Raw genomic sequence first — 26,632 nt, 5'->3', positions numbered from 1 at the left:
AATGAACTGCATGCATCAGGATTTTGAAATAGAACACAGGAAAACATCAAAAACTTGTTTATTGTTTTTTAATATTTTATTCAGTTTTAATAAAAGTATTATCCAATTAGTGGATATTTTTTTCCTTCAAAAAAAATGGACGTCCTTTACATTCTAAAGGTTTTGCTAGTATTCATTACTGCTAGAATTTTTGAGCTAAGATTTGGGCCAACTCTGTCGGTAAGGTTATTCTAAGCTTTATTTTAATAATAGTTATTATAAGTAAAAGATTTGTTTCACATGCTGAGTTTTTGTAGCACCAGAAAATTATGTTCATTTATAAGATTTATAAATTTTTACACATGTGCTATGTGAACACATCAATGTAATATTTTTAGAATTAGGAGGATGCATTCAGAATAGAATATGCACATGTATATAATTTACTCATGCAATTGTTTATATTTGTTGTTTGCAATGTAATGTTATATTTAAAAAATCTAGCCATTGAAAAAAGGAAGAATTTTTGCTTTATAAAAAAACGAATGCCTAAATGAATGTCAACCCAAGAATGTACATCTTTTTACCTGACTAGTAGGTTCTCCTTTAGTTAAATATTATATAATTATAAAGTTAATTTTTCTACATAGTCCTTCACTGATTAATGAAATATTTTCATGTTGACTAGAAGCAATACAGTGAGTGATTTCTATATACTGTATCTTCCTTGCCACTGGCATAGGAAAAAGATATACCAACTATCAATTTGTAAAAAAATTGCCTTTTTCTGAATGTTGTTAGTAATATGACAGAAATTTCTCCTACGTTTGAAGGTTATTTTTATAGTTTTATATTAATTTGACATACAGAACATGAAGTTCCAACCTTTTCTTCCTTTGGGGAATGTATTCTTTAAATGAAGAGATATACATGGTTTAAAAATAACCATGATGACTGTAAAATGATATTTATCATTCTTTCCCCTCTAATAGTTCAGCAGCCCAGAAGGGACTCCCAGACTTTTCATACTGTGACTCAGTTAACTCTGTTTATACAGCCGACTCCATTCATTCACTGAACCCAATCACACCCTCCGAGGTGGCCGAAAGATTTTAACAGCTTGTCAGGGTATGCTGTCAGATTCATTAGAACTGAACATTTACAATTGTTTGGCATTTTCAATGTGTATATGCATAGAGACACACATACACATAACAGCTGGAAAAAGAGGTGGAGACATCTGGTCATTTAGAAGGCATGCAGCATCATCGTAGCTGGCGACCAGTGGATTCTTAAACTACTTTCATCATGTTGATTCACTGGAGAAATGAGCTTCCTGATTCAGACATGCCAAATTATCTACTGGCTCTTTTGTTCTCTGCGCTCACCTCGGCTGCTTTGGAGTGGCAAATGCTCAAGGATCAGAAGGAATTTGCTATTGGGCATTGCTTTTGTGATATATTTGGGTTTCCTTGTCAGTCAAGTAGGTCGTGTTGTACCACAAAATAGAAAAGGACTATTAAAAGCAAAATCTTGGAGTCTTCAAGATGTTGCTCAGCCTCATTTTTCTGAAATCCCAATGGATGGTACCTGGACATTTTCTGACCTTGAAAAATCTCAGATGGGGACAAATAACACATCAATGTTGCCTAATGTGGTATATATCACTTTGCGGTCCAAGAGAAGGAAACCTGCCAGGATTCGAGGCACTGTGAGGCCCAAGCAAAGAAAGAAGCAAGTATTGCCTTTGCAGTATGGGAATAAGAACTCGCTGGATGGCACAATCCAACGTAAGTCATTTTATGGCAAATCTATGAACAAGAGGAAAGGAACAGTAGTTCCAGAGAAAGCTCAGCAGAAACAACAGCAGAAAGAAAAACAAATGGCTCAAAATATAAAGCATTGGAGACCTGAAATAATTATAAGAGGCCTAAATGTTCAAACTAATGTTCAGGAGAGCAATATCAGGATGTACAGTGAGAGTCCACCATCTTGGCTGAGTAAAGAGGATATCCTAAGTATGCGTTATATGGCAGATTCCAAAATAAATAGTATCCAAGAAGTGCCTTCTCAACATGGAATACTTCTGGTATTTGGGAGAACAGAGCTTGATAATAAGTCAGTCAAAGAAGACATATGTAGCCAAGGTCACTGTGGCATCATCAAGAGACCACTTGACATGAGTGAAGTGTTTGCTTTCCATTTGGACAGGATCCTAAGGCTCAATCGGACTTTGCCTACCATAAGCAGAAAATTGGAATTTTTACAAGGTAATTAATTTACTCACTGCATTGGAAAATGGAACATTCTCTCTTAGAGTAAACTTTTACCCTTTAGTAGCATCAAGAAATAAATGTTATTAAATGCTCAACAGCAGAAGGTGGTAATTTGATGCCTTCCAGATTTTTGACTGATTCTATTCAACCTCAGTGAGTATATCATATGGCAAGAGCTGTGGGAGTTACTGTCCAAAACATCTGGAAGGATTCAGATTGCCTGTATCTACTGCCCAGTCAAATTACAGTATAAATTGCTTGAGTAACCAAAATTTCAAATATTCAACTAAATTAATTTTCTTAATTTATCAAATTTCATACTATGATTACAGTGTTGAGTGGGTGGGTGATATGTTTTATCCATATCAAATATGAAAATTCATGTATTATAAGAAAGGAAAATTGTTCAGGAGAGCATGGAGTTCTCAGATTACATTAACATTCTGGATGCAAAATTTGGTTTAGCAAGAAAAGTATGGGCCAGATATTGCTGCCATGGCATATATGTCATCTAATATTTTAGCTATGTAGTCTCTATCACATGTGAGATTTTTGCAAAAGTGCAGAATAAATCAGTGCTCTTAACAGAGATTGCCAAACAACTTTACCTAATGATTTGTATGCCAATTTTAATTGCAATAATACAGTGCAATTCTACTTCAAACAGCCCATGGTGATTTGACAAAGTCAAGAATGCAATGAAACACTTGTTCTTTTTCAGTGCCTTTATACTTTTATTTTTTTATTTAAAAAACAACCAAGAATGTACAGTGTGGGGATTTTGTATCATAGTCAGATATTATGAACCATAATTTTGGTGGATTCTGGTTGTCTATACCAATGAATTTATTTCTAGAAAAAAATAGTTTCAATAAGATTTTATAATGTAATTATGAATTTGTTTCTCACCTTTTAAACTTATGTCCCACTAAGATAATATAACATGCATTGCCTAATAAGCACTAAACTTAAAACTGACCTAACTTGTGCACATTCAATTTTTAAATCTCAAAATGAATGCCCTTTTCATATTCCATTTTATTGCTGAACTATGACTTCAACTGAAGCAATAGTCATAATATAATTATATCAGAGAAGGCTGCAGTACATTTGCTTGAAAGAGTCCGAAAATAGTTCTCCATTTCTGTACTGATTCTTTCCTAATATGGTCACAGTGCTATTTTATGTAAAATTTCTAATCAGTGTGTGTTTTATTAAAGGCAAAGAAAACTAGGAGAAATTGACTAGAAAAACAATCCTATAAGCAAATATAAAAGTAGTCTATGTTTTAATGGGTCTCTGTACTGAAAATGTCAATAGTCTGAGTGATTTCTTAATAGCTTTTAAGAAAAATCAGACTCTAAAAGTACAGAAGTCACATTATACATCTGTTATTTTTAGGGAAGGGTTTTACTGGTGCGAAGCTGGTAAAAGAGAATGTAGTTTGGACTTCAGGGTCCAGGATAGAGAATCATGGTCTGAGGCCCTCTGTAAATTGCTCTTTGAGTAATCATATTAGCAGTTGTTTTTTTGGATGCATTATCATTTATGATTGTCAAGAAGTAAAAAGGACAATTCAGCCTTTTTCATTCTCTACAGAGATAGAGAACTGTTGCTAGGTGATGATGTGCAAGAGGAAAAGCGGCAGTTTTCCTTTTTGTTATTTCATTTATTATTTATATATTTATCAAATTTCTATACTGTCCATCTTATGTAAAATGATTTTGGGTGGTTTATAAATAAAAATTCATAAATTTCTTGTTACGATGTGTCTTAACTATAAATAACATTAAAATGGGAAACCCACTTTACTGTTTTGGATCTTAAAATCCAATCTGAGTTAGTTATGCTATGCAAAATAAAGGTAAAGGTTTCCCTGTGTCTGACTCTAGGAGGCAGTCTTCATCTCTGTTTCTTAGCTGAGGGAGCCAACATTGACTGAAGATCCTTCTGTAGTCATGTGGTCAGCCTGACTATATGCCAAGGCACCCAGAACACCATTACCTTCCCACTGAAGTGGTACCTAGTTATCTACTTGCATTTGCATGCTTTCCAACTGCTAGGTAGGCAGGAACTGGGAAAATAATGGCAAAATATGTCAGGACAAATTAATGGCAACTCTTGGAAGATTTCATTTCTTATAATGAGCATGGACAAATCTCCCAATCTGTTTGGGGTTTTATAGTCTATCTCTAATTTGTCAATCTTATGCCATTGTGGTTATTTATGTGACAAGTTAGAGATAAATCTATTAATAGGATTAATTTTGTACACTTTTATTTATGAATGTGCTATTTATTTATCTAGATATTTTTATCTGTATATCTCTAAGATAAAAATTTATTCAGAAAGCCAGACTGAATGAGAATATTAGCTACTTTAATAAATAAATCCACAATTGCCTAATGTTCTATGGATCTCTTTTATTTTCATTTTAAATGTTGTGATTTTATCGGAATAAATGTGGTTTATTAATTTACTTTATAAACCTCTCTTATTCACAGGATCAAATTCAAAATGACAAAAATCAAAATAAAGCAATTACCATTATATAAAGTAATAAACATGACAACCATATTAAAATCCAGCATCTTTAAAACCAGCAGCAGCCAATATAAATAAAGCTTGGAACTAACACCTCAATGTGCTATTAACCTATCTCTATATAGAAAGGATACAGAAAGATAAACATGCTGTCATATTACCCTTTCACACAGTAAGCATCTTAAAGATATCACTCATTTTGTGGAAGCCTCCCTTAAGATAACTTGAGCTTACACCTTTTGTTTCCTGTCTGACATTCTCATCATGTTTGACTTGCTAATAAAATGTTTTGGTTTGTCACTGACTAAATGAATAGTGAACTTATTAAATCACCAAATTATTTCACTTTGTCCTGTGACATAGCTGCTTTAATCACAAAGAAAAGCTAAGTCCCAACAATGTTTTTTTCTAAGATTCATTATTGTTGACAGATCAAAATTTATAAAGGCTTGGAGATGAGAAGGGGAAGAAATATTCTGCAGTTCTGACTTTCAAAGCTATTTATAATATTTATTTCAAATTTGAGAATTGTGTCCTTAGGGCAACATCTGGTATTGGCTGAATGAATATCTTCCTTTTCAAAAGAGGCCAAACAGAACAAACCAGGCTTTAATAAACTAGTTGTAGCAAGCACAATGGGAATAGGGAATGTGGTTGTTGGGACTTCAGGTCATAAGCATGATTGTCCCAATTTAATTAAAAATAAACTCTTAAAAACAAAATGTTGTTAAATATTTAAATCTCACAATATTTCTGTTGTTTTATATAGAGATGCTTGGTAAGAATGCTGAAATCCAGTTTTAGTATTCTCAGATGAGGCATAAGGCATATCCACACTTAACCATTAGATGCTCCCATCCTGTGTTTGTGGCAGATTATATACCTCTAAATCAAAGAATGCCAAGAGTATGTAAAGTATTCTGAACTGCAGGCTATCAGATCCTTTGTTTAGGATCTCTGACCTTGGCAATCACTTTCCTTCCTATGAGCAGGTCTTCTGGAGGTACGTATTTATGCACGCTATACGCATGCACCCATACATGCACATTTCGAACTATTTCGAACTATTTTGACACAGACAGAACTAGAAACTCAACTAATTATCATGTTCCCTATGTGCTGGGTAAGCAGCAGGAAGAACAAGAAACATGTTTATAGTGTTGCAGCCTGCACCCTTGAAAGGTTACATCAGTTTAATTAATATAAGGGGTAATGAAAAACTTTATTATGTCTCCAATATTATTTTGTGCCATTCATCAGAACCAATAATTTTGTTCAATTTGCCAAAGAAATGTTAGTACTAATAACCGTGTTTGAAAAACCTTTTAAATTTGTAATATGTTAGTGCAATCTTTTGAGTTTTTCTTCTCACATGTCTTAATATTAGTGAAATCATTTGCTTAGCCACAGCTTTAATATAATTGCTTTGTTCAGTGATGATAAACAAGAGTTTTGTTTAATGAACCTCAGTCTTCAGGCCTAATTTACAATATTGTCATGGTGTTCTAAAAGCTGTATCAAAACCTGCCTTGCAAATTTTCAAAAAAGTTCTTCCTCTGTGAAAGAAGTTTTTGATTTTCTGGTTTAATCTTAGATGAGAATATTTACAAGCATCCTTTACTTTGTACTAAATAAGAGCAAAATCACATTCTTATTTTGAGAATTTCATCTAATTCTCTTCTTCTTTGAAAGAAAAATTGAAAGCAACTTTTTAGTCATCAAACTAATAATTGATGAGAAAAAATTCAGAAGATAGTCACAGAAATTTGTAGGGGGCACAAATGATGAAATGTGCATTGTGATTTCATAATGCAAATTCTACTTTTTACATATTTCTTGCAATGTCATTTCATGTATAAATGTACCGTGCACTGTGATACATAGTTTGTCATTGTGGGTGGGAACAGATGCCACCAGGGATATTTTTCCTGGTTGGCACTGTTATATTCATTAATTAGTTTTCTCTGTATTTTTCCACTTATTTAGTTTAATGCACTGGCATGCCCACACCAATGCCTCTTAGAATCATGCCAGAATGAGGGGCATCTACAATGGGCAGAGGCAAGAAGACAATAAGATTAAAATACCACTTCTTTGGGCCAATGTTATACAAAGAGGCATCTTGCTCCCATTGGCTCCCTGTTGCAAAAGGCACTTTCTCTCACTTCAGTTGTGCTGACTTTATTCAATAATAATAATAATAATAATAATAATAATAATAATAATAATAGTAATAATGATGATGGAGACAGCAGAATAGACGAGAAAGAACTGGAGAAGATAATAAAATACAAAGATCTACAAATAGAAATATAAAGACTGTGGCAAAAGCAAGCAAGGGTAGTACCAATAGTAATAGGCTCCTTGGGTGCAATCCCAAAACAACTGGAGCACCACTTGAACACCATTGGCACTGACAAATTTGCTATTAGTCTATTGCAAAAGGCGGCCTTACTAGGAACTGCTTCCATCCTGCGACAATATCTGTAATACCATCAAACATCCACATCTGCCTATCCCAGGTCCTGGGTAAGGACTCGATAGGTAGACAAAATGCCAAATCCAGTCTGAACATCTGGCTGACTATGCAATGATCAATAATAATAATAATAATAATAATAATAATAATAATAATAATAATAATAATAAGGCACTACCTTGACGTGGTTGTGGGGCTTGTGTACTCTGAGGAAGATGAGAGCTATGCCAGAGGTTCAACCATACTGGACAGGTCTCATCAGAGGAGTCAGACAAAGAGTGTCTCTCCCATAAAAAATATGGTGAGACGTAAATTTCAGAATGCCATACCGGCTCGGATGTCGCCCGGGTTAACAAGGTCCGCGCTAGATATTGGAGTTCCTGGATATCAGGTGAAAAATGGGTTACAGGATGCAAACCAGGGGGAGTTGGCAGTGAAAGAATCCAGTAGAGATATACAACTGTTCTCATTTGGAAACCAGGCGCCTATTCCTCAGGAAGAACAAAACCCTCTAACTAAAGAAATAAAAGAATTGAAACAAAGAATAACTGAGCATCTAGAACAGCACAAAAACAACAGAATAAGGCTGCCTGCATTGAAGCTTGTTTCAAAGAAACAGCTAGCACAAGCATTAAAAGATGCAAATACTGCAATAGCAAGTATAAGCACCAATTCACTGCAAGAAACAAACCAACTAATGTACAGCACAGCTGCAGTTATAACTGAATACCTGGGATGCAAAATCAACAAAGAAGAAAAACAAACAAACAATGCACCACAAAAATGGAAGGTTAGACTAGAAAATAAGATCAGCAAGTTAAGATCACATGCAAGCAAGCTAGAACAGATGAAAGAAAAGAAGCTGAAGAACAAGAAGACCAAAGAATACCTAATCAAGAAATACCACTTAGAAACAAGGAAGATCAAGGAAGCATTGGAAATAATAAAGCAACAAATAACAGCTATAGCCAGGAAAATCAGTAGATATGAAGCTCGAATTGCAAACTATAGGCAAAACCTCCAATTTCAATCCAATCAGAAATGTTTCTACCAATCCATCAATGGAGAAACTGCAAGGAATCAGTCAGTACCTGACAAGGAAGAAACAGTGCAGTTCTGGAAGCAGATATGGGATAACCCAAAAAATACAACAAGGATGCGGCTTGGTTAAAAGAGGTGGATGCAAATAAAACAGAAGTTGAAATGAAAGAACTAGTAATAACAACAAAAATGGTAGAAAAAAGAGCAAAGAAAATCAAAAATTGGTCAGCACCAGGTGAAGATGAACTGCATGGGTTTTGGTTGAAACATCTAACTGTTATACACCCACTCATTGCCAAGCAGTTCAACAATATACTACAAGGAGGAGAAATTGAAAAGTGGCTAACAACTGGGAAAACCTACCTAATAATGAAAAATCCAGCAAAAGGGGCAACACCAGGTAACTACAGGCCAATTACCTGCTTACCAACAACTTTCAAATTACTAACTGGTGTGGTAGCTGATGCAGTACAACAGCATCTAGTTGAAAACAATCTCTTTCCACCTGAGCAGAAAGGAAACCGCCCCAATAGCAGAGGAACAAAAGATCAACTCCTAATAGACAAAATGATCTTGGAAAACTGCAAGAGAAGGAAGACCAACCTGAATGTGGCATGGATTGACTACAAAAAGGCATTTGACTCTCTGCCACATGATTGGATAATAAAGTGCCTAGAAATAACAGGAGTCAGTAGAAACATCAGAAAATTTGTGCAAAGATCGATGGCACAATGGAAGACACAGTTGCAGATCAATGGTGAGAGGCTGGGAGAGGTTAATATCAAGAGAGGAATATTTCAAGGAGATTCATTATCACCATTACTATTTGTTATTGCACTGTTTCCTCTGTCAACAATACTGAATAACTCAGGACATGGCTATCAAACATCAAAAACATCTGCCAGACTATCCCACCTCCTTTACATGGATGATCTGAAGCTGTATGGAAAAACATCATCTGAAATAGAATCGCTGCTCAACACTGTCCGTATATATAGCCAAGATATTGTAATGGAGTTTGGCTTGGACAAATGTGCCACACTTACTATCAAACAAGGAAAAATAGTGAAAACTGAAGGAATCAAGATGCCCCACGAAAATAACATTAAGAGTCTGGATGAGGAAGAGTACTACAAATACTTGGGTATCCTTCAAGCTGACAACATCAAGCACACTGAAGTCAAGAAAAAGATTAGAGGTGAATACATCAAGAGAGTGAAGAAGATCTTAAAGTCCAAACTCAATGGAGGAAATACCATAAAGGCAATCAACACCTGGGCAATCCCAGTCATTAGGTACACAGCTGGAATAGTGGACTGGACTCAAGCAGAACTAAAAGCAATGGATAGGCAGACCAGAAAAATAATGACAATGAATCATGCCCTTCATCCACGCAGTGACATTGATAGACTTTATCTACCAAGGCAAATAGGTGGGCGTGGAATGCTACAAGTACATCAGATGGTTGAAGAAGAAAAAATGGCTTTGGAAGAATATCTGAAGAACAATGATGAAGATGCACTGAAATTAGTATATCAGGAAGGCTTACTAACTACTGGAGAGACCAAACTGGCCTACAAGAAAGACCAAATGAAGAACAGAATAGAGGCATGGGAAGACAAAGCACTACATGGCCAATACATGAAAAAAATAGCTGGGAAAGCAGATAATAATAAAACCTGGCAATGGCTAAGAGCAGGAAAATTGAAGAAAGAGACCGAGGGACTAATTCTGGCTGCACAAGACCAAGCCTTAAGGACAAATGCATACAAAGTCAAAATTGAGAAGACAGCAACAGACAGTAAGTGCCGCCTATGCAAAGAAGCTGAAGAAACAGTGGACCACTTGGTAAGCTGTTGCAAGAAGATTGCACAGACTGATTACAAGCAGCGGCATGACAAAGTAGCAACAATGGTGCATTGGAAGATCTGCAAAAAATATCATTTGCCTGTAAGCAAAAACTGGTGGGATCATAAAATAGAGAAAGTCATAGAAAATGATAAAATTAAACTGCTCTGGGACTTCAGAATTCAAACAGACAAGCACCTGCAACATAACACCCCAGACTTAACAATTGTCGATAAGAAAGACAAAAAAGTCTGGATAGTGGACGTGGCAGTGCCTGGAGATAGCAGAATAGAAGAGAAAGAACTGGAGAAGATAACAAAATACAAAGACCTACAAATAGAAATAGAAAGACTGTGGCAAAAGCAAGCAAGGGTAGTACCAATAGTAATAGGCTCCTTGGGTGCAATCCCAAAACAACTGGAGCACCACTTGAACACCATTGGCATTGACAAATTCGCTATTAGTCAATTGCAAAAGGCGGCCTTACTAGGAACTGCTTCCATCCTGCGACGATATCTGTAATACCATCAAACATCCACATCTGCCTATCCCAGGTCCTGGGTAAGGACTCGATAGGTAGACAAAATGCCAAATCCAGTCTGAACATCTGGCTGACTGTGCGATGATCCATAATATAATAATAATAATAATAATAATAATAATAATAATAATAATAATAAATAAAATAAATAAAGTTGGAAAGGACCTTGGAGGTCATCAAGTCCAACCCCCTGCTCAGGCAGGTAACCCTATACCATTTCGGACAAATGGCTGTCCAGTTTCTTCTTAAAAACTTCCAGTGTTGGAGCATTCACCGCTTCTGGAGGCAGGTTGTTTCACTGCTTAATTGTTCTAACTGTCAGGAAGTTTCTCCTTAGTTCTAGGTTGCTTCTCTCCTTGATTAGTTTCAATCCGTTGCTTCTTGTCCTGCCTTCAGGCACTCTGGAAAATAGCTTGACTCCTTTTCTCTGTGGCAGTCCCTGAGATATTGGAATACTGTTATCATGTCCCCCCCTCATCCTTCTCTTCATTAAATTAGACATACGCAATTCCATCAACCTTTCTTTATATGTTTTAACCTCCAGTCCCCTAATCATCTTTGTTGCTCTTCTCTGTACTCTTTCTAGAGTCTCAACATCTTTTTTACATCGTGGTAACCAAAACTGGATGCAGTATTCCAAGAGTGGCCTTACCAAGGCATTGTAGAGTGGTATTAATACTTCGCGTGATCTTGATTCTATCCCTCTGTTAACGCAGCCTAACACCGTGTTGGCTTTTTTAGCAGCTGCAGCACACTGCTGGCTCATATTTAAATGATTGTCCACTAGGACTCCGAGATCCCTCTCACAGTTACTACTATTGAGCAAGGTACCCCCTATACTATACCTATACATTTGGTTTTTCTTGCCTAAATGTAGAACCTTACTTTTTTCACCATTGAATTTCATTTTGTTAGATAGCGCCCAGTATTCAAGTCTGTCCAGATCCTCCTGTATCCTAAGCCTGTCTTCTGGAGTGTTGGCTATTCCTGCCAGCTTGGTGTCGTCTGCAAATTTGATGAGTTCCCCATCTATCCCCTTGTACAAATCATTGATGAAGATGTTGAAGAGCACTGGGCCCAGAACAGAGCCCTGGAGCACTCCACTACACACTTCCCTCCATGTAGATGTGGTTCCATTGAGGACCACATGCTGAGTACGGCCGGTCAGCCAGCTATGGATCCATCTGGTGGTGATGCTGTCTAACCCACATTTTTCTATCTTATCAAGTAGTAGGTCTACTTTGTCAAATGCCTTACTGAAGTCCAAGTAAATTATATCCACAGCGTTCCTCTGATCCACTAATTTTGTCACTTGGTCAAAGAATGAAATAAGGTATGCCAGGTCCGTTGTCAGCAAAGCCCCCCTTGTCCGTGATTTAATATTGGACAGTGGGGTGGACCTGGCATGTATAACCGAAACCTGGCTGGGCCCTGAGGGGGGTGTCTCCCTCTCGGAGATGTGCCCGGACGGGTTTGTGGTGCTTCATCAGCCTCGACATCAGGGCAGGGGTGGGGGAGTGGCAGTCATCGCTCGGAAGTCCTTGAGTCCTCGTAGGATTCCTGCCCCGGAGGTTGTTGGGTGTGAGTCCCTCCTATTGAAGTTGGGTTCACGGGTTCAGTTGGGCTTGCTGCTGACGTACCTACCTCCCAGCTGCGTTGCAACAGCCCTGCCTGCGTTGCTGGAGTCAGTAGCCGGGTTGGCGGTGGAGTTCCCCAGACTTATAGTACTGGGGGACTTTAACCTACCATCACTCGGCGATCGCTCAGAGGCGGCGCAGGAGTTCATGGCTTCCATGGCAACCATGGACCTGACCCAGGTAATTCAGGATCCGACTCATAGGGGTGGTCACACACTCGACCTTGTGTTTCTCTCGGGGCAATGGAGACATGATCTGGAATTAAGGGGAATAGAGATCTCTCCCTTGTCATGGACAGATCATTTCCTACTGAGGCTGGACTTCAGAGCATCACTCCCCCATCGCAGGGAGAGGGAACCGACTAGGTGGTTCCGCCCCAGGCGCCTAATGGACCCAGATCGGTTCCAGGAGGAGCTTGGGGAAATACCTGACTCCCTTGTCCACAACTCGTCCGGGTCCCTGGTTGCGGCCTGGAATGAGGCGGCGTCCGGGGCCCTGGATCGAATTGCGCCTTTGCGACCTCTCTGTGGTGGTGGTCCCCGGAGGACACCTTGGTTTACTGAGGAGCTCCGGGAGATGAAGCGCCACAAGAGACGTCTAGAGCGACGTTGGAGGGCCAGTAACTCTGAATCTGACCGATCACTATTAAGAGCCTATCTTAGGACTTATTTAGTGGCGATAAGGCGGCAAAGCGTGTTCACTTTTCCGCACTTATTGCGTCCGCAGATTCTCGCCCGGCCGCCTTGTTTAGGGTGACCCGCTCCCTTCTTAAAGTGGAGGAGGCGGAGGAACCCTTGCAGGGGAGAGCTGAGGAGTTTGTTCAGTTTCTGTCGGACAAAATCACTCAGATTCAGAGAGACCTGGACTCCGACTGGGCAGTGCCAGCCGAGTTGCCAGGGGCTGGTCTTAGTCATGTTATCTGGAGCGAGTTTGACCCTGTGACCCCTGATGAAGTGGACAAGGCCGTGAGGGCAATGAATGCCGCCACCTGTTTACTGGACCCATGCCCCTCCTGGCTGGTTTCTGCCAGTAGGGAGGTGACACGAGGCTGGCTCCAGGCGATAATCAATGCTTCCTTGATGGAGGGGTCTTTCCCGCAACCTTTAAAGGAAGCGGTGGTGAGGCCCCTCCTCAAGAAGCCTTCCCTGGACCCAGCTGTTTTGAAGAACTTTCGTCCCGTCTCCAACCTCCCCTTTGTGGGGAAGGTTGTAGAGAAGGTGGTGGCGTCCCAACTCTTGCGATCCTTGGATGAAACTAATTATCTGGACCCTTTTCAATCTGGTTTCAGGCCCGGCTACAGCACTGAGACTGCTTTGGTCGCACTGACCGATGACCTCTGGCGAGCCCGGGATAGGGGTCATTCCTCTATCCTGGTGCTTCTTGACCTCTCAGCGGCTTTCGATACCATCGACCATGGTATCCTTCTGCGTCGTCTCGGAGAGGTGGGGGTGGGCGGCACTGTGTTGCGGTGGTTCTCCTCCTACCTCTCTGACAGGTCGCAGTCGGTGTTGGCGGGCGGACAGAGATCGACCCCTAGGCGCCTCGATTATGGGGTGCCTCAGGGCTCGGTCCTGTCCCCCCTCCTTTTTAACATCTACATGAAACCGCTGGGTGAGATCATTCGGCAACACGGGGTGAGGTATCATCAATATGCGGATGATACCCAATTATATATCTCCACCCCGTGTCCTTTCAGTGAAGCAGTCGACGTGATGTGCCGGTGCCTGGAAGATGTGAGGGTCTGGATGGGGGTGAACAGGCTTAGACTCAACCCTGACAAGACCGAGTGGCTCTGGGTCTTGCCTCCCAAAGGTCAACTGGATGGTCCATCTTTAGTCCTGGGGGGGGGCAAATCTACCTCCCTCAGTGCAGGCACGCAACTTGGGTGTCCTCCTGGACTCACAGCTAAATCTGGAACAACATCTATCGGCTGTGGCCAGGGGGACTTTTGCACAGGTTCGCCTAGTGCACCAGTTGCGGCCTTATTTGGACCGGGAGGCTTTACTCACAGTCACTCATGCCCTTGTCACCTCAAGACTGGATTATTGTAACGCGCTCTACATGGGGCTACCCTTGAAGAGCGTTCGGAGGCTGCAGTTGGTTCAGAACGCAGCCGCGAGAGCGATTGTGGGCGCGCCGAGGTACGCCCACGTGTCACCTATCCTCCGCGAGCTGCACTGGCTTCCTGTGGGTCTCCGGACGCAATTCAAGGTGTTGGTTATCACCTTTAAAGCCCTTCATGGCATAGGGCCAGGTTACTTACAGGACCGCATTCTGCCACATAGTTCCCAGAGACCGGTGAGGTCCCATAGAGTGGGCCTCCTTCGGGTCCCGTCGGCCAGACAGTGTCGACTGGCGGGCCCTCGGGGAAGGGCCTTTTCTGTGGTGGCTCCGACCTGGTGGAATCAACTTCCCCCCGAGGTTCGAACAACTCCCACCCTGCCGGCTTTTAAGAAGGCTGTTAAAACCCTCCTGTTCCGGCAGGCCTGGGGCTGATGTCCCCGGGGGGGCCGGGATATGATCGGACTCGCGGTATGACTGTGGTATGACTGCTTTATTTTACTGTTTTATCATTGTTTTTAACTTTGTACGTCGCCCTGAGTCCTTTGGGATTGGGCGGCATATAAATACTGTAAATAAAATAAATAAAAAAGGTTTGTCTGGCATCATCTGTTTTTGACAAACCCGTCTTGGCTTTTAGTAATGACTTTGTTTTCCTGTAGATGTTCGCTGATTTGTTGTTTGATTATCTTTTCCAGAATCTTCCCAGGTATTGAGGTCAGGCTGATAGGTCTGTAATTTCCTGGATTCATTTTTTTCCCTTTTTTGAAGATGGGAACTACATCAGCTCTTTTCCAGTCCTCTGGTAGTTCCCCAGTGCTCCAGGATCTTTGAAAAATATAGTTCAGAGGTTCTGAGATCATGTCTGCCAGTTCCTTGAGAACCTTGGGATGTAATCCATCTGGTCCTGGTGATTTGAACTCATCTAGGCTGGACAAGTGCTCACTTACCATTTTCTTGTCTATCTTAACTTGTGTTTCTATTCTATTTTTTATGGCACTATTTTTGATAAGTTGGTCTGCTTTTTCCCTTTGTGTAAAGACAGATGCGAAAAATGAGTTAAATGGTTCTGCTTTCTCCCTGTTGCTTGTCACCTTCTTGCCACTTTCACCCACTAATGGACCAATCATTTCCTTCACTTTTTTCTTGTTTTTTACATGTTGAAAGAAGCTTTTTTTGTTATTTTTGACTTTGGTGCAAGCCTTAGTTCATTTTGAGCCTTAGCTTTCCTCACTTCATCTTTGCAGGCTCGGGCTATTTGCTGATATTCTGACTTAGTTATGTGTCCCTCTTTCCACTTTCTATACTTGTCCTTTTTATCTTTCAATTTATCAGAGAGCTCTTTTGCAGCCATGCTGGTTTTTTTTGAAAGCTGTTATTTTTCCTCTTTGTTGGTATTGTGCTAGACTGGGCTTTTATTATCTCACTTTTCAAAATTTCCCAAGCATCTTGAGTTGTTTTCCCCTGGAGATTTCTCATCCATGGAATTCTTCCCAAACCCTCTCTAAGTTTATTGAAATTAGCTCTCTTGAAGTTTCTTATTTGTAGCCTGGAAGGGAACGATAAGCCTGACTGGACCTCACCTGGGACTATTTTCACTATTCACTCTGGCAAAAATGAGAGGGACTTCATCAGAATATAGTAGTTGACATCATAGAAATTCATACTCTCTCTTTCCAGTTTTAGAAAAAGTCAAATAATCCATTGGATGAAATTTAGCTTTTATTATTATAATAATTTGGAATGTTAGTATTTTTTTTTTTTTGAAAAGCATAACACATTCTCTATCAATTTCAGAGAAATTGCCTATATCACATTTACAATTTCTTTTCTGTCTGGGTCAGAAATTAGGCAATTGCTTTTTGGTTCATTTTGCATTTTTATTTTACTTATGTTGCTACGAAAGTCTCTAATTCTGTGTTATTCTGTTAGATTAAAAGATACATTTGTTTGTTTCATAATTTAATATGAACTGGCCCAAATTAAAGTACAACAAAAAGATAATTAACTTTTGCCACTTTATTTTTCATATTATAATTTTCTGATTTTAAACAGTGTATCCAGGATTTCTTGGTTAAATTTGTTTGTTAAATTTATATCGCATTTTCTCCAGAGGCTAAAAACAGATTGGAATGTGAGAGAATTCAATTTCCATAGCTCAGAGTGCATTTGCTTTTGGACCTCAATAGTCCTTGTGCAACACTTTAACTGCATACAAAATACATTACTAAGAAAAACTGCATATAAAAATATGTATGGATTGTTCATCAAAACAAGCCCTAAGACACTTCCAAAAGGTTAAAGTTGTGGAAAACAAAGCAACTTGTTTTGTCCAGCATTGCTACTTGTTGATGTACATTTTGGACTTGCATAGAAAAATTTCACTTTTGGATTCTATTGCAATTTCCTAATCATGTTTAAATGAGATCTGTATAATGAACCATTAAACCAATAAAGCAAAAGTCAGTTTGGGGAATCTTTCTGGCACTTCAATAAAAAACAGATGGGAGTGCTCTGAAAGCCATTCTCCTCCAACAAACTATAACTGTGTGCCAGAATATACCAAATTTGCAGTTCTAATATTAGAAAGTGTAGGCAAGGCACTAAGTTGCTATGGAGACAGAAACCCGCAAAAGCAAAAATTACTGGTATTTCATCAATGTGGTATTTATCTCCAAACTAGTCACTCCAAAGCATTTGCTGCTAACTTTGCATTACCCACCAGGTTCTCAAAGCCTGGGTAAGGACTTTAGGGTTCCACTGTTGGCTACAGTCAGTGATGGGATTCAGCCGGCAGAACTGGTAGTTAATTTTTTGTTGCCCAGGCCCAGAATGGACTTCTGGAAGCAGCATCCACACAGAGAACCGGTTGTTCACATATTTGAATCCCACCACTGGCTACAGTCATGTAAGATACCATTGCTGCTCAGCAATTTAGAAGATAAAACCTAGGACAGGCTTCCATAGGATAAAAAAGATGTATTTTATATATTGAAAGGTTGAAGATGTTTAGGATAGACTTTCCCTTTTACTGTTTTCATCAATGCAATAAAAGCACCATTTCTTCTTAGTTCCAGGGACTCTCAAACAACATATTTCTTGACTTTCTTATAGCATGGCTGACAGATGTGAGTGATACCCAATGAGAAGACTAGACTAGAGGATCTCTAAAGTAAGAGTGGACAACTCAGGATTTCCTGGTTGCATGTGTAGCCCTATGTATTTTTTTTTGTCTGAGCTTAGCCCCAGATTTTTCCGACAAATTAGGACAGCAACTTCTTTTATAGAAATAAAAAGTGATAAATGTACTAAATATTTAGAGGAAGGGACCCTATCCCTAAGCCAAAGAAGGATTTAAAATATTGATTCTAATCCTCCAATGAAGTCACTATGTGGCTGTCATGCTTTTATCCCCCAGAGATCAAAATAAATGAAGAAATAAAAATATGAGGCTCTTGGCTGCAAAATGTTTATCAGTTCAGGATTTAAAATGCTTGCCTCAAGCTCTGGATTTATTTCATTAGAATTTTAATATTCTTTGAGATGGGAATTTAGCCAATAGTTTTGTATGTGTTAATTCTTTTAGTTATAAGTTCACTTTGTTCCCTCCAGTTGTTCATTAACAGCAGTTTAGAAATCATGTGGGATATAAACATAATTTCATCTGAAACTGACCAGCATTAGAGCAGGTGGTTGGAATGGGTTCTTTTTAGGCCCTTTCTATGTATGTTAAATAATAAGATTGGATGGGGGAAGGATTCCATAGTAGCAATGGGAAGCCTGTTTTAGTGAAGCTTTTGAAATGTGTATTGTTATGGTGGACTGAATTTGCAAAGTCTGTTCCCCATGAATAACACTCATTTCCTGTACTTCACCTTCACTCCATTTTTCAAATGACATTTTTAAGGGATAAAAATAACACATTAATTATCCATTCTTCCTCCCCTTTCCTTTTATCTAGAATGCATGGGTGGAAGCAGAAAAATAGGAAAACAGGAAGGGCTGCACAGGATAAATCAGCTTTTGTAAAGCAAGAATGGATATATGTGCTGAGAAAACCACTTCTGTTTGATTTGCAGGAGGGAAAAAGAACTGTAAGTGCAAAGCAATCAGAAAGGGTGTGTGAATATGTGATCACTAGTTTATATAAAGCAGAAAACAGAGGTATCTATTTATTTAGCTTCTGAAATATGAGACAAGCAAAACCTCATCTCCTCTTGTCATTAGAGATGAGCAAATCTAGCCATTTTTATTCCTCTCAGTTTCCCATGTTTGGGAATTTATTAGTAGGGCTTAATATATTTTAATTTCTAGATTTGGTTGTCCCATTCCCATCCAAATTTGATATACTCCCTCTTTTTAAATATATGCATTTGTACACAGTAAACTCAGAGAATTGACAAAATAGAGTAATTGAATTTCCAGTTCGTATAGTGGGTACAAAAAAGCAATATGTTTTGTGATGGTGTTAAAGACATTATTCCAGGATGTAAGGTGTTCATTTTAAATTGTCAATTTAATTGTCAATGCCAGGTAGTGCTCCAGGTGTTTTGGGTTTGCATCCAAGGTAGTTATTACTATTGGTACTATCTTTGTTTTTTTTGCCACAATCTTTCTCATTCTAGTTGTAAGGCTTCATAATTTGTATTCTCTGCTATGGTTTCCAGGTACTGCAATATCCACTGCCCATATTTTTTTGTCTTTCTTATAATTGTTAAGTCTCGGATCTTATGTGGCAAATGCTTATCTGTTTGAATTCTAAAGTTCTTTAGAGCACTTTAACTTCTCTATTTTTTTAATTACTTTTCTATTTTGTGGTCTCAGTTCTAGCTTGCAGGCAAATGGTATTTCTTGCTATTATTATTATTATTATTATTATTTTTGTTGTTGTTGTTGTTGTTGTTGTTGTTATTATTATTATTATTATTATTATTATTATTATATTCTGCAATGGCATGCAGATGATCATCATATTGACCTGCACATGACATACAGAGATAGGGCTTTGCAGTACGTTGGATCTGCTCTCCCAAGGATGCTTTGAGTTGTGCAGGAATGTAAAAGATTTTTGATACCAGAGAAAGCACAGCTGCTTTACACCGATGCCACTACAAGCAACATCTTTAAAATAATGTGATTGAAATTATGCATGACCATTCTGTACACTAATTATGCAGTTTTGAATTGTTTTGATTTTTTTGCATTCTCACTGTTGGTTCCTCTTTGAAAGTAGTACAGCCACACATATTTTATGCATATGTTTTGGCTAGAATTCTATCCATTTGAAAACTAAAACATTCAAGACACTAATGTAGACTTGTTTGGTATAGGTTGATATTCACTGCTTGGTCATACATAGTTTCATTCTCATAAATAAATATTGTTTTGCGATATTTGAATAAGCTACCAAGATATATATCAGGAACAAATCAGCCAAACTACTTCTAATTTCATCAAGCATCAGAGCTCTTTTTAAGCAGAGCACTTTTGTAGATAAAAGCCAGCTGGTATTGGAAACAATTAAAATGTCTGGAGTTCTTCCTTGACTTGAATGGCTTCTTTAGATGTGGAATATAACCATATTAACTAAGGGAAATAAAATGATTGCCAGTTTGTTTTCTTCTTACCACATCTATAGTAGGCCCCTTTACTAACATATGTTTTTAACTATTTCAATTTTAGACAATATCTAAAGAATTACCAAGGTACAGTCTAAATTTCACTAACAGTTCACGTTGGTATTTTAAATGTTTTTACTTGAGATGATGGACCACGCCCTGTCATTCTTTGGGATCCCTCCTTGGCTCAGACAGACAATGAGACACACTCTTCACTGAGACTCACCTGGGAAGCCTACAAGAAACAACTAAAAGAAAAGTGCTGGCAAAATGACAAAGTACCCAAAGCAGAATGGAGATGTACAGATATTCATTACCATGAATGGTCCAAGATGGCACTTCTTGATTTTCTTTTACAGGTGAGAAAATTATGTCCAAAGAGATCTGTTGACAGTATATAAGTTGTTCAGCAGCACATTTTTTTAAAGAAGTAAACCATTTTTTTTATTTATATGACCAACTCACACAGTAATTTTATTAGAAATTCTTGTGGTTATTACAAGAAAAATGGTAATGAGGTGTTGGATTAAGTTTTAGAAGAGATGTTAAAACAATAGTGAACAACCTGTGACCTAAAGTTCCATTGATCTACAAACTTTTAATTTATAATGCCACACATCTATCTCTAATTGCACTTCTGACATTTGGTGGAGCTATTTCGTATTCAAAAACTGCAGGAGGGATCTGAGATGAACATTTTAGCCATTACTCAAGTTGTCTAAGTAACAGGTCAAGTTAGTCCATTCTTCTTTACTGGTACCCAGAGCTTTTTTTGTCATAGAACGCCCAGAACGGAGTTCCGGCACCTTTTTTGGATAGAACCTTGTAGGGTAGGCAAGGCGTGTTGTATGACGTGTGAGTTCTGGCACCTTTTTTTTTTTTTTTTTTTTACAAAAAAAGCACTGCTGGTACCCTTCTGTCATGTGATCTGTTAATTAGGCTATCTCCATCTGGAATTCAGTACTTGCAAGTGTAATTGAACAGATTAATAGCATGTGTCTCTTTTGTGATTTGTTGCAAGTGGCAGTAGTGGAGAGAAGCATCCAAAGAGTCCAGTTCTGTCCTTATGGCCTGCAGTGTTAATAAGTAGTCCACGGAGCACGGAAAATACCATGGCTACATAAAATCTAATAGAAAATCTATACTTCATTCATTTGAGACAGAAGCAGAAGCATATATCTGGAAGAAATGGCTTCATTTTTCCCATTTAAACTGACCGTCTGTGTAGCATAGAAAAAGTGCTTTAAAAAAAACAAAACACCTAAATTGATATATACAGTATAAGGTAATTTATGTAATGCCTGATTGATCCTTTATGAAGTCAAAAGGTGTAGAAGTGACCAGAGTATAGGATATGTTTCTCAGTGGCCTGAAGGGGCCAATAATATATGGGCAGACCCCGGCTATTGACCACCTCATTACAGGTAATCCTCAACTTACAAGAGTTCATTTAGTGACTGTTTGAAGTTACAGCGGCACCGAAAAAGTGACTTATGACCATTTTTCACATGACTGTTGCAGCATCTCTGTGGTCATGTGATCAAAATTAAAATGCTTAGCAACTGACTCATATTTATGACGGTTGCAGTGATCCCCTTTCGCAACCTTCTGACAAGCAAATCAATGGAGAAGCCAGATTCACTTAAAAACTGTGTTACTAATTTAAGAACTGCAGGGATTCACTTAACAACTGTGGCAAGAAAATTTGTAAAATGGGGCAAAATTCACTTAACAAATGTCTTGCTTAGCAACAGAAATGTTGGGCTCAATTGGGGTCGTAAGTCAAGGACTACCAGTATTCACATTGTTGTGGAAGCGTTATAGACTATGTCCATGAGGAAAAGAACTGTGGGGCCAAGAGGCAAATCATTATTATAAAACTAGGAGGGATGAATACAGATTTAAGCTATATCTGCTGTGGCCAGTATGATTACTGATTAAGAGTTTCAACTTAATACTTTTTCATAGATCTGCAGTTGTGATATGTGATGGTCCATATTTACATGCATTTTTGTGGTGCCCCATAAACCTAAAAAGTAACTGTTTATAGGAGTCCATGATTCATGATGGTAATGAAACTTTGTTCAATTTCAGATCTATCATCGCTTGGATAAGAACTGTTGTGGATTCAAACCACGTAAAGAGGATTCCTGTGTCCAGAAAGGGCTAAATCTGCAATGTGATGACCAAGACAACATAGCTTTGACTCACATTATTCAGAGAAAGAATAATCCAAGGCATTTGGTTTTTATACATAATAAAGGTTTCTTTGACAGAAGTGAAGATAATCTGGATTTCAAAATATTACAAGGCATTAATGAGTAAGTTCATTTTCTAGTAAAGGCATTTCAGATTTAAAATATGGTCCACACAATAGCAATAGCCTTCTATGCCACTTCATAGTACTTTACAGCATTCTCTGAATGGTTTACAAATGTCAGCATATTGTTCCCAACTATCTGGGTCTTCATTTTACTGACCTCAGAAAGATGGAGGGCTGAATCAGGATTGAGTTCCTGGTAATGTGCAGGGTCAGCCTGCAATACTGCATTCTAACCATGGCATGTCCACAATTGCTTTACAATGGAATAACCCCATGATTTATAAAATATATAAGAGCTGTTTCTGTAGCAGGGATAGCACTGTATGCCCCTTAATTCTGGCTGTGATATGGACCTGCTTGATTCCCAAAATCTATTCAGATATCAGATATTCAAAATAATTAATATTGCAGCATTCATGAAAAGCTTCAAGAGTTTTTAAATATAAATGGGCAGCAGGGGATAAAATTAAAGAGCTGTGTGTAGCATTTAATACATGAAGAGAGATTGAATGTCTTGAAAATTCACAGATATAAGAAGACATAGTTACCCTTGCCAGATCTTTTTCCTGAGGTGTCTCTGTGTATTATGTTTAGTCACTGCCCTTTGCTGTCTTTGTTGACCATCTCATGGTAGATTTTTCTACAAAGTGCTTCTTAACCTTGTCCCTGTATTCATTTTACTTTGTTTTTTAAAAATCGGGAAATCTTTCACCGATTTTACTATTTTACTACTGGCTTTTCATTCCCCATTAGATTTACCTGCATTATATAGACTGCCCAAAACTTGCCTCATTTATGTATGGTCATAATTTCACTACTGCAAATGAAATAGCAAAGTGGTACTTAAATTAAATTGCATGGGTTTATTCAATTTCAGGTTCCCTGAATTTGCCATTTCTGTGCTGAAAAGTCATCATTTGCGGGAAAAACTGCTTCAGTCATTGTTCCTGGACAGAATTTTTTGGGATAGTCAAGGAGGGCGCCAAGGCATTGAAAAGTTGATTGATGTTGTAGAGCAGAGAGCCAAAATACTTCTCACCTACATTAATGCTCACGGAGCAAAAGTATATCCAATGAATGAATGATTTTGAAATCATTAAAGAGAGAGACATACTGATGAAAAATTTCTTGATATATTTATGTTGTAATTCTATATACTTGGCTGAATGCAAATTCAGTGAACTTTATGAGCTTATTTATACATTTACTCTGAAAAACATCAAACATATGTGAATTAATTATAAGATTTCACATTTTAAAAATACATGTTGCTCTTCATATTTTTTTTAAAAAAATAGATGTTGCTAATGGAATCCCGAGGTGTTTTTGTTTTATAAAAGCATCCTTATCTCCATGGTCGTATGTATTCATATATTTGTATTCAGACATTGGTGCAAAGAAGACTAGTTTTTTCTATTCCTCCTATGCTAATCTCCAGTTACCTGAAATGGTACATTGACTTTGCAGGATCCTGCTGAATAGGATGAGTTTTAATATGGGACAGAGATGATCCCTAAAAACCCCTAAAGATTTTCCTCTGCTTGTTTGATTTTATTGGGAATAAAATAAAACAATTGGAGAGAACATTACACTTATGACAAAAATTGCAACTCTCTATTAATTTCACTGAAATTGTTCTGAAATGGTTCTTACGATAGTTGCAAATACTTGCTTAATTAAAATGCAAATATAGTAGGGGCTTTGCTTTTTCCCAATGAAAATAATTGACCTCAATTAGTGCTGATATTTAAATTCAGCTCTAATATTGTTTAGTAAACTCATTAAATTCTTTCTTGTAATTACAAGAATGTTGTTAAATTTATAAACATATTGTCAAACTCCAGCTCGATTATCCAAATAAAAGTCCAGGATTATTTTCATCTCAGCATTGTGCCAAGAGCATGATTCGTTCTGAAGTCAAGATTCTATTGTACTGTTTAACTAGCAATAAAGTCAAGGAGATGAGTTAAAGAAGGTGCTATGCAGTATGAATGCTGATACTGCATAACAGTCCAATTGATCCCTAGAGCCCAACTTAACAAATAGAATCTCATATCAGTTACTTGTGGGACAGAGCCTCTGAATGTCACCAGGGTATCCCAGGTGACTATAACAATTCCACTATCACTGTCCTGAGATCTTGGTTGATACCACACCCAATCCCAAATGGGCACAGCTCCAAAAGGGAACCCCAATATCCAACAAAGTCTCAGTACTGGACTGTTTTCAGTCAAAGTTCAGGCAGAGCTACAGTGCCGAGATGGCATTGGTCATGCTTGTGGATGACCTCTGGATAAGCTGGGGTGATAGTGTATCCATCCTGTCCTTTCTGGATCACCTGTCAGCTTTCACTATAATCAACTACAATATCCTTCTGGACCAGCTTTGGGGTTGGGAGTAGGAGGCATTGTTTATGATGTTTTCCCTCTTTTGTCAGCAGTTGCTTGTGGGAGAGGGAAGGAAAGGAAAAGAAGTCTAATCCTAGGACTCTGTGATATTGGTGCTTCAGGGAGTTGGTGTCTCACTATTGTTTTTTAATATCTACATTAAATTTCTGGAACAGAAATGGGTGCAATATCCTCAGTATATTGATGATACCAGTTGTATATCTCTACTGGCTGATCAGTTGTATATCACTACTAGCTGATGAGACAATACAATTTTAGTGCTCTTGTACCTAGAGTCTGTAAGAGTCTAATTAACAAGATGGAGTGACCATGGGTTTTGGTATATCTGGATCTGGTGAAGTGCCATCTTTGATTCTTGAAAGGGTAGCATTCCCCTTGGACAGAGCTTGTGCAGAATTTGGGGGCCTTCTGGACTTATAGATGCAGTTCAAGGAACAGGTGGCAGCTGTGGCTAGAGAGTCATTGCATAAATTCATTTTATGAACCACTTGTACTCATTCCGGAATCATGAATCCTGTTTACTGTCACACGTGCCTTGGTCACTTTCCACTTTGATTACTGCAACACAGTCTACATGGGCTGCCCTTTAATAGCCAGAAGTTATAATTCTCTAGAATGTGGTAGCATATTTAAAATTCTGGTTATCACTTTTAAAACCCTATATGGTATGGGGAAAGCTTATATGGATGATTGTCTCCCTTTGAGGGTATCTAATTGTTTACTAGCTCAGATATGGGAGAGGTACTTCAGATGTCCTTTTCCTTAAATGTTGTCATCTAGGAAGTGTGCCTTCTCTGTAGCTGTCCTTGCCTGTGGGAAATCCATTCTCCTGAAATCCAACTAATCCTAACCCTTTTAACAACAAGAACTGAACCCAAGGTTGTGTTAAATTAGGTTGGAGCCCAACAAATGTGAATGTTCTGAGAGAGAACTGAAGAAGCTTCTTGGATGAGAAGCAAAACATTTTCAAAGAAAAAAACCCAAGAAAGTCCAGTTGCCTTTTGAAAAAGCACCTTGAATCATGATCTGGATGATTGAGAACCTCCATAGACCTTTGGAGAATTTGTCTCTTTATTTGACAGAGTGCAATTCATCTTAGGATTGATGTTAATTGAATTGTCTATCTGACTAGTTGGCTGTGAAGTCAGTGAATATGAAGAAGGGCTTGTTTGCTCACTCATTTAGATAAATGTTATACCAAAAACACCTGTAAATGTACCATCTTTTTTTTTCCTGTTCTTTACCGCAGCTATGCAATCTGCTTCTGATTCACAGATTCTTATTCACTATCACCAGATGGACAGTGTTAAACAGTTTTTTTTTGAGGAATAAGAGCTACTTACAAAATAAATATATTAGGGAATTTAATTGTGATAGAAAAAAAGAGATGTAGCAAACAAAATGAATGTGGTATGTTTTTTCATCCTATTTTTGGGATATGTTTAGCTTTCAAAATGTTCAAACATAGACATTTCCATTCTCAGATCACTTAATATGAATGAGTTATTTGCATACACACATTCATGCCTGTGTTCAATCTTCTGAATTTACTTTTAACCAATTATATATTTTGTGAGGAACTAGGTTGATCTGTATTTGTATTAATCTCTCTCTGTCTCTATCTCTGACTCTCTCTCTCTTCTGTATCTATATTTATTCCTTTCTCAACATCAGTTATCATTTTAATGAGATAATATTTTGTAATTAATATGCTGAAGGAAGAATAAGAAGCCAATATAGTTCCAAAACATCTTCATCATATTCCTAAATATTAATACACCTACATATTTTTAAGTTCCACTTACAAGGAAGAAAATTATGCAGCATTATTACAATGCAGCTCAACTATTTGTTAATTCAATGGCCTCATTATTTTG

The 26,632-nt window shown here is 38.1% G+C and overlaps 1 protein-coding gene across 1 annotated transcript; it reads left to right on the top strand.

Moving 5' to 3' along the window:
- On the top strand, positions 1-26,632 carry GASK1B (golgi associated kinase 1B). Its single transcript, XM_039322829.1, has 5 exons — positions 1-219; positions 972-2,249; positions 20,169-20,383; positions 22,119-22,345; positions 23,225-26,632. The coding sequence occupies exons 2-5, from the start codon at positions 1,307-1,309 to the stop codon at positions 23,430-23,432; spliced, it is 1,593 nt and encodes a 530-aa protein (XP_039178763.1). The 5' UTR covers positions 1-219; positions 972-1,306; the 3' UTR covers positions 23,433-26,632.

Source organism: Crotalus tigris, unplaced genomic scaffold (assembly GCF_016545835.1).
Source record: "Crotalus tigris isolate CLP2741 ecotype Arizona unplaced genomic scaffold, ASM1654583v1 scf7180000024133.156889, whole genome shotgun sequence".
NCBI lineage: Eukaryota > Metazoa > Chordata > Lepidosauria > Squamata > Viperidae > Crotalus > Crotalus tigris.
This window is presented reverse-complemented; position numbering and strand designations above follow the sequence as displayed.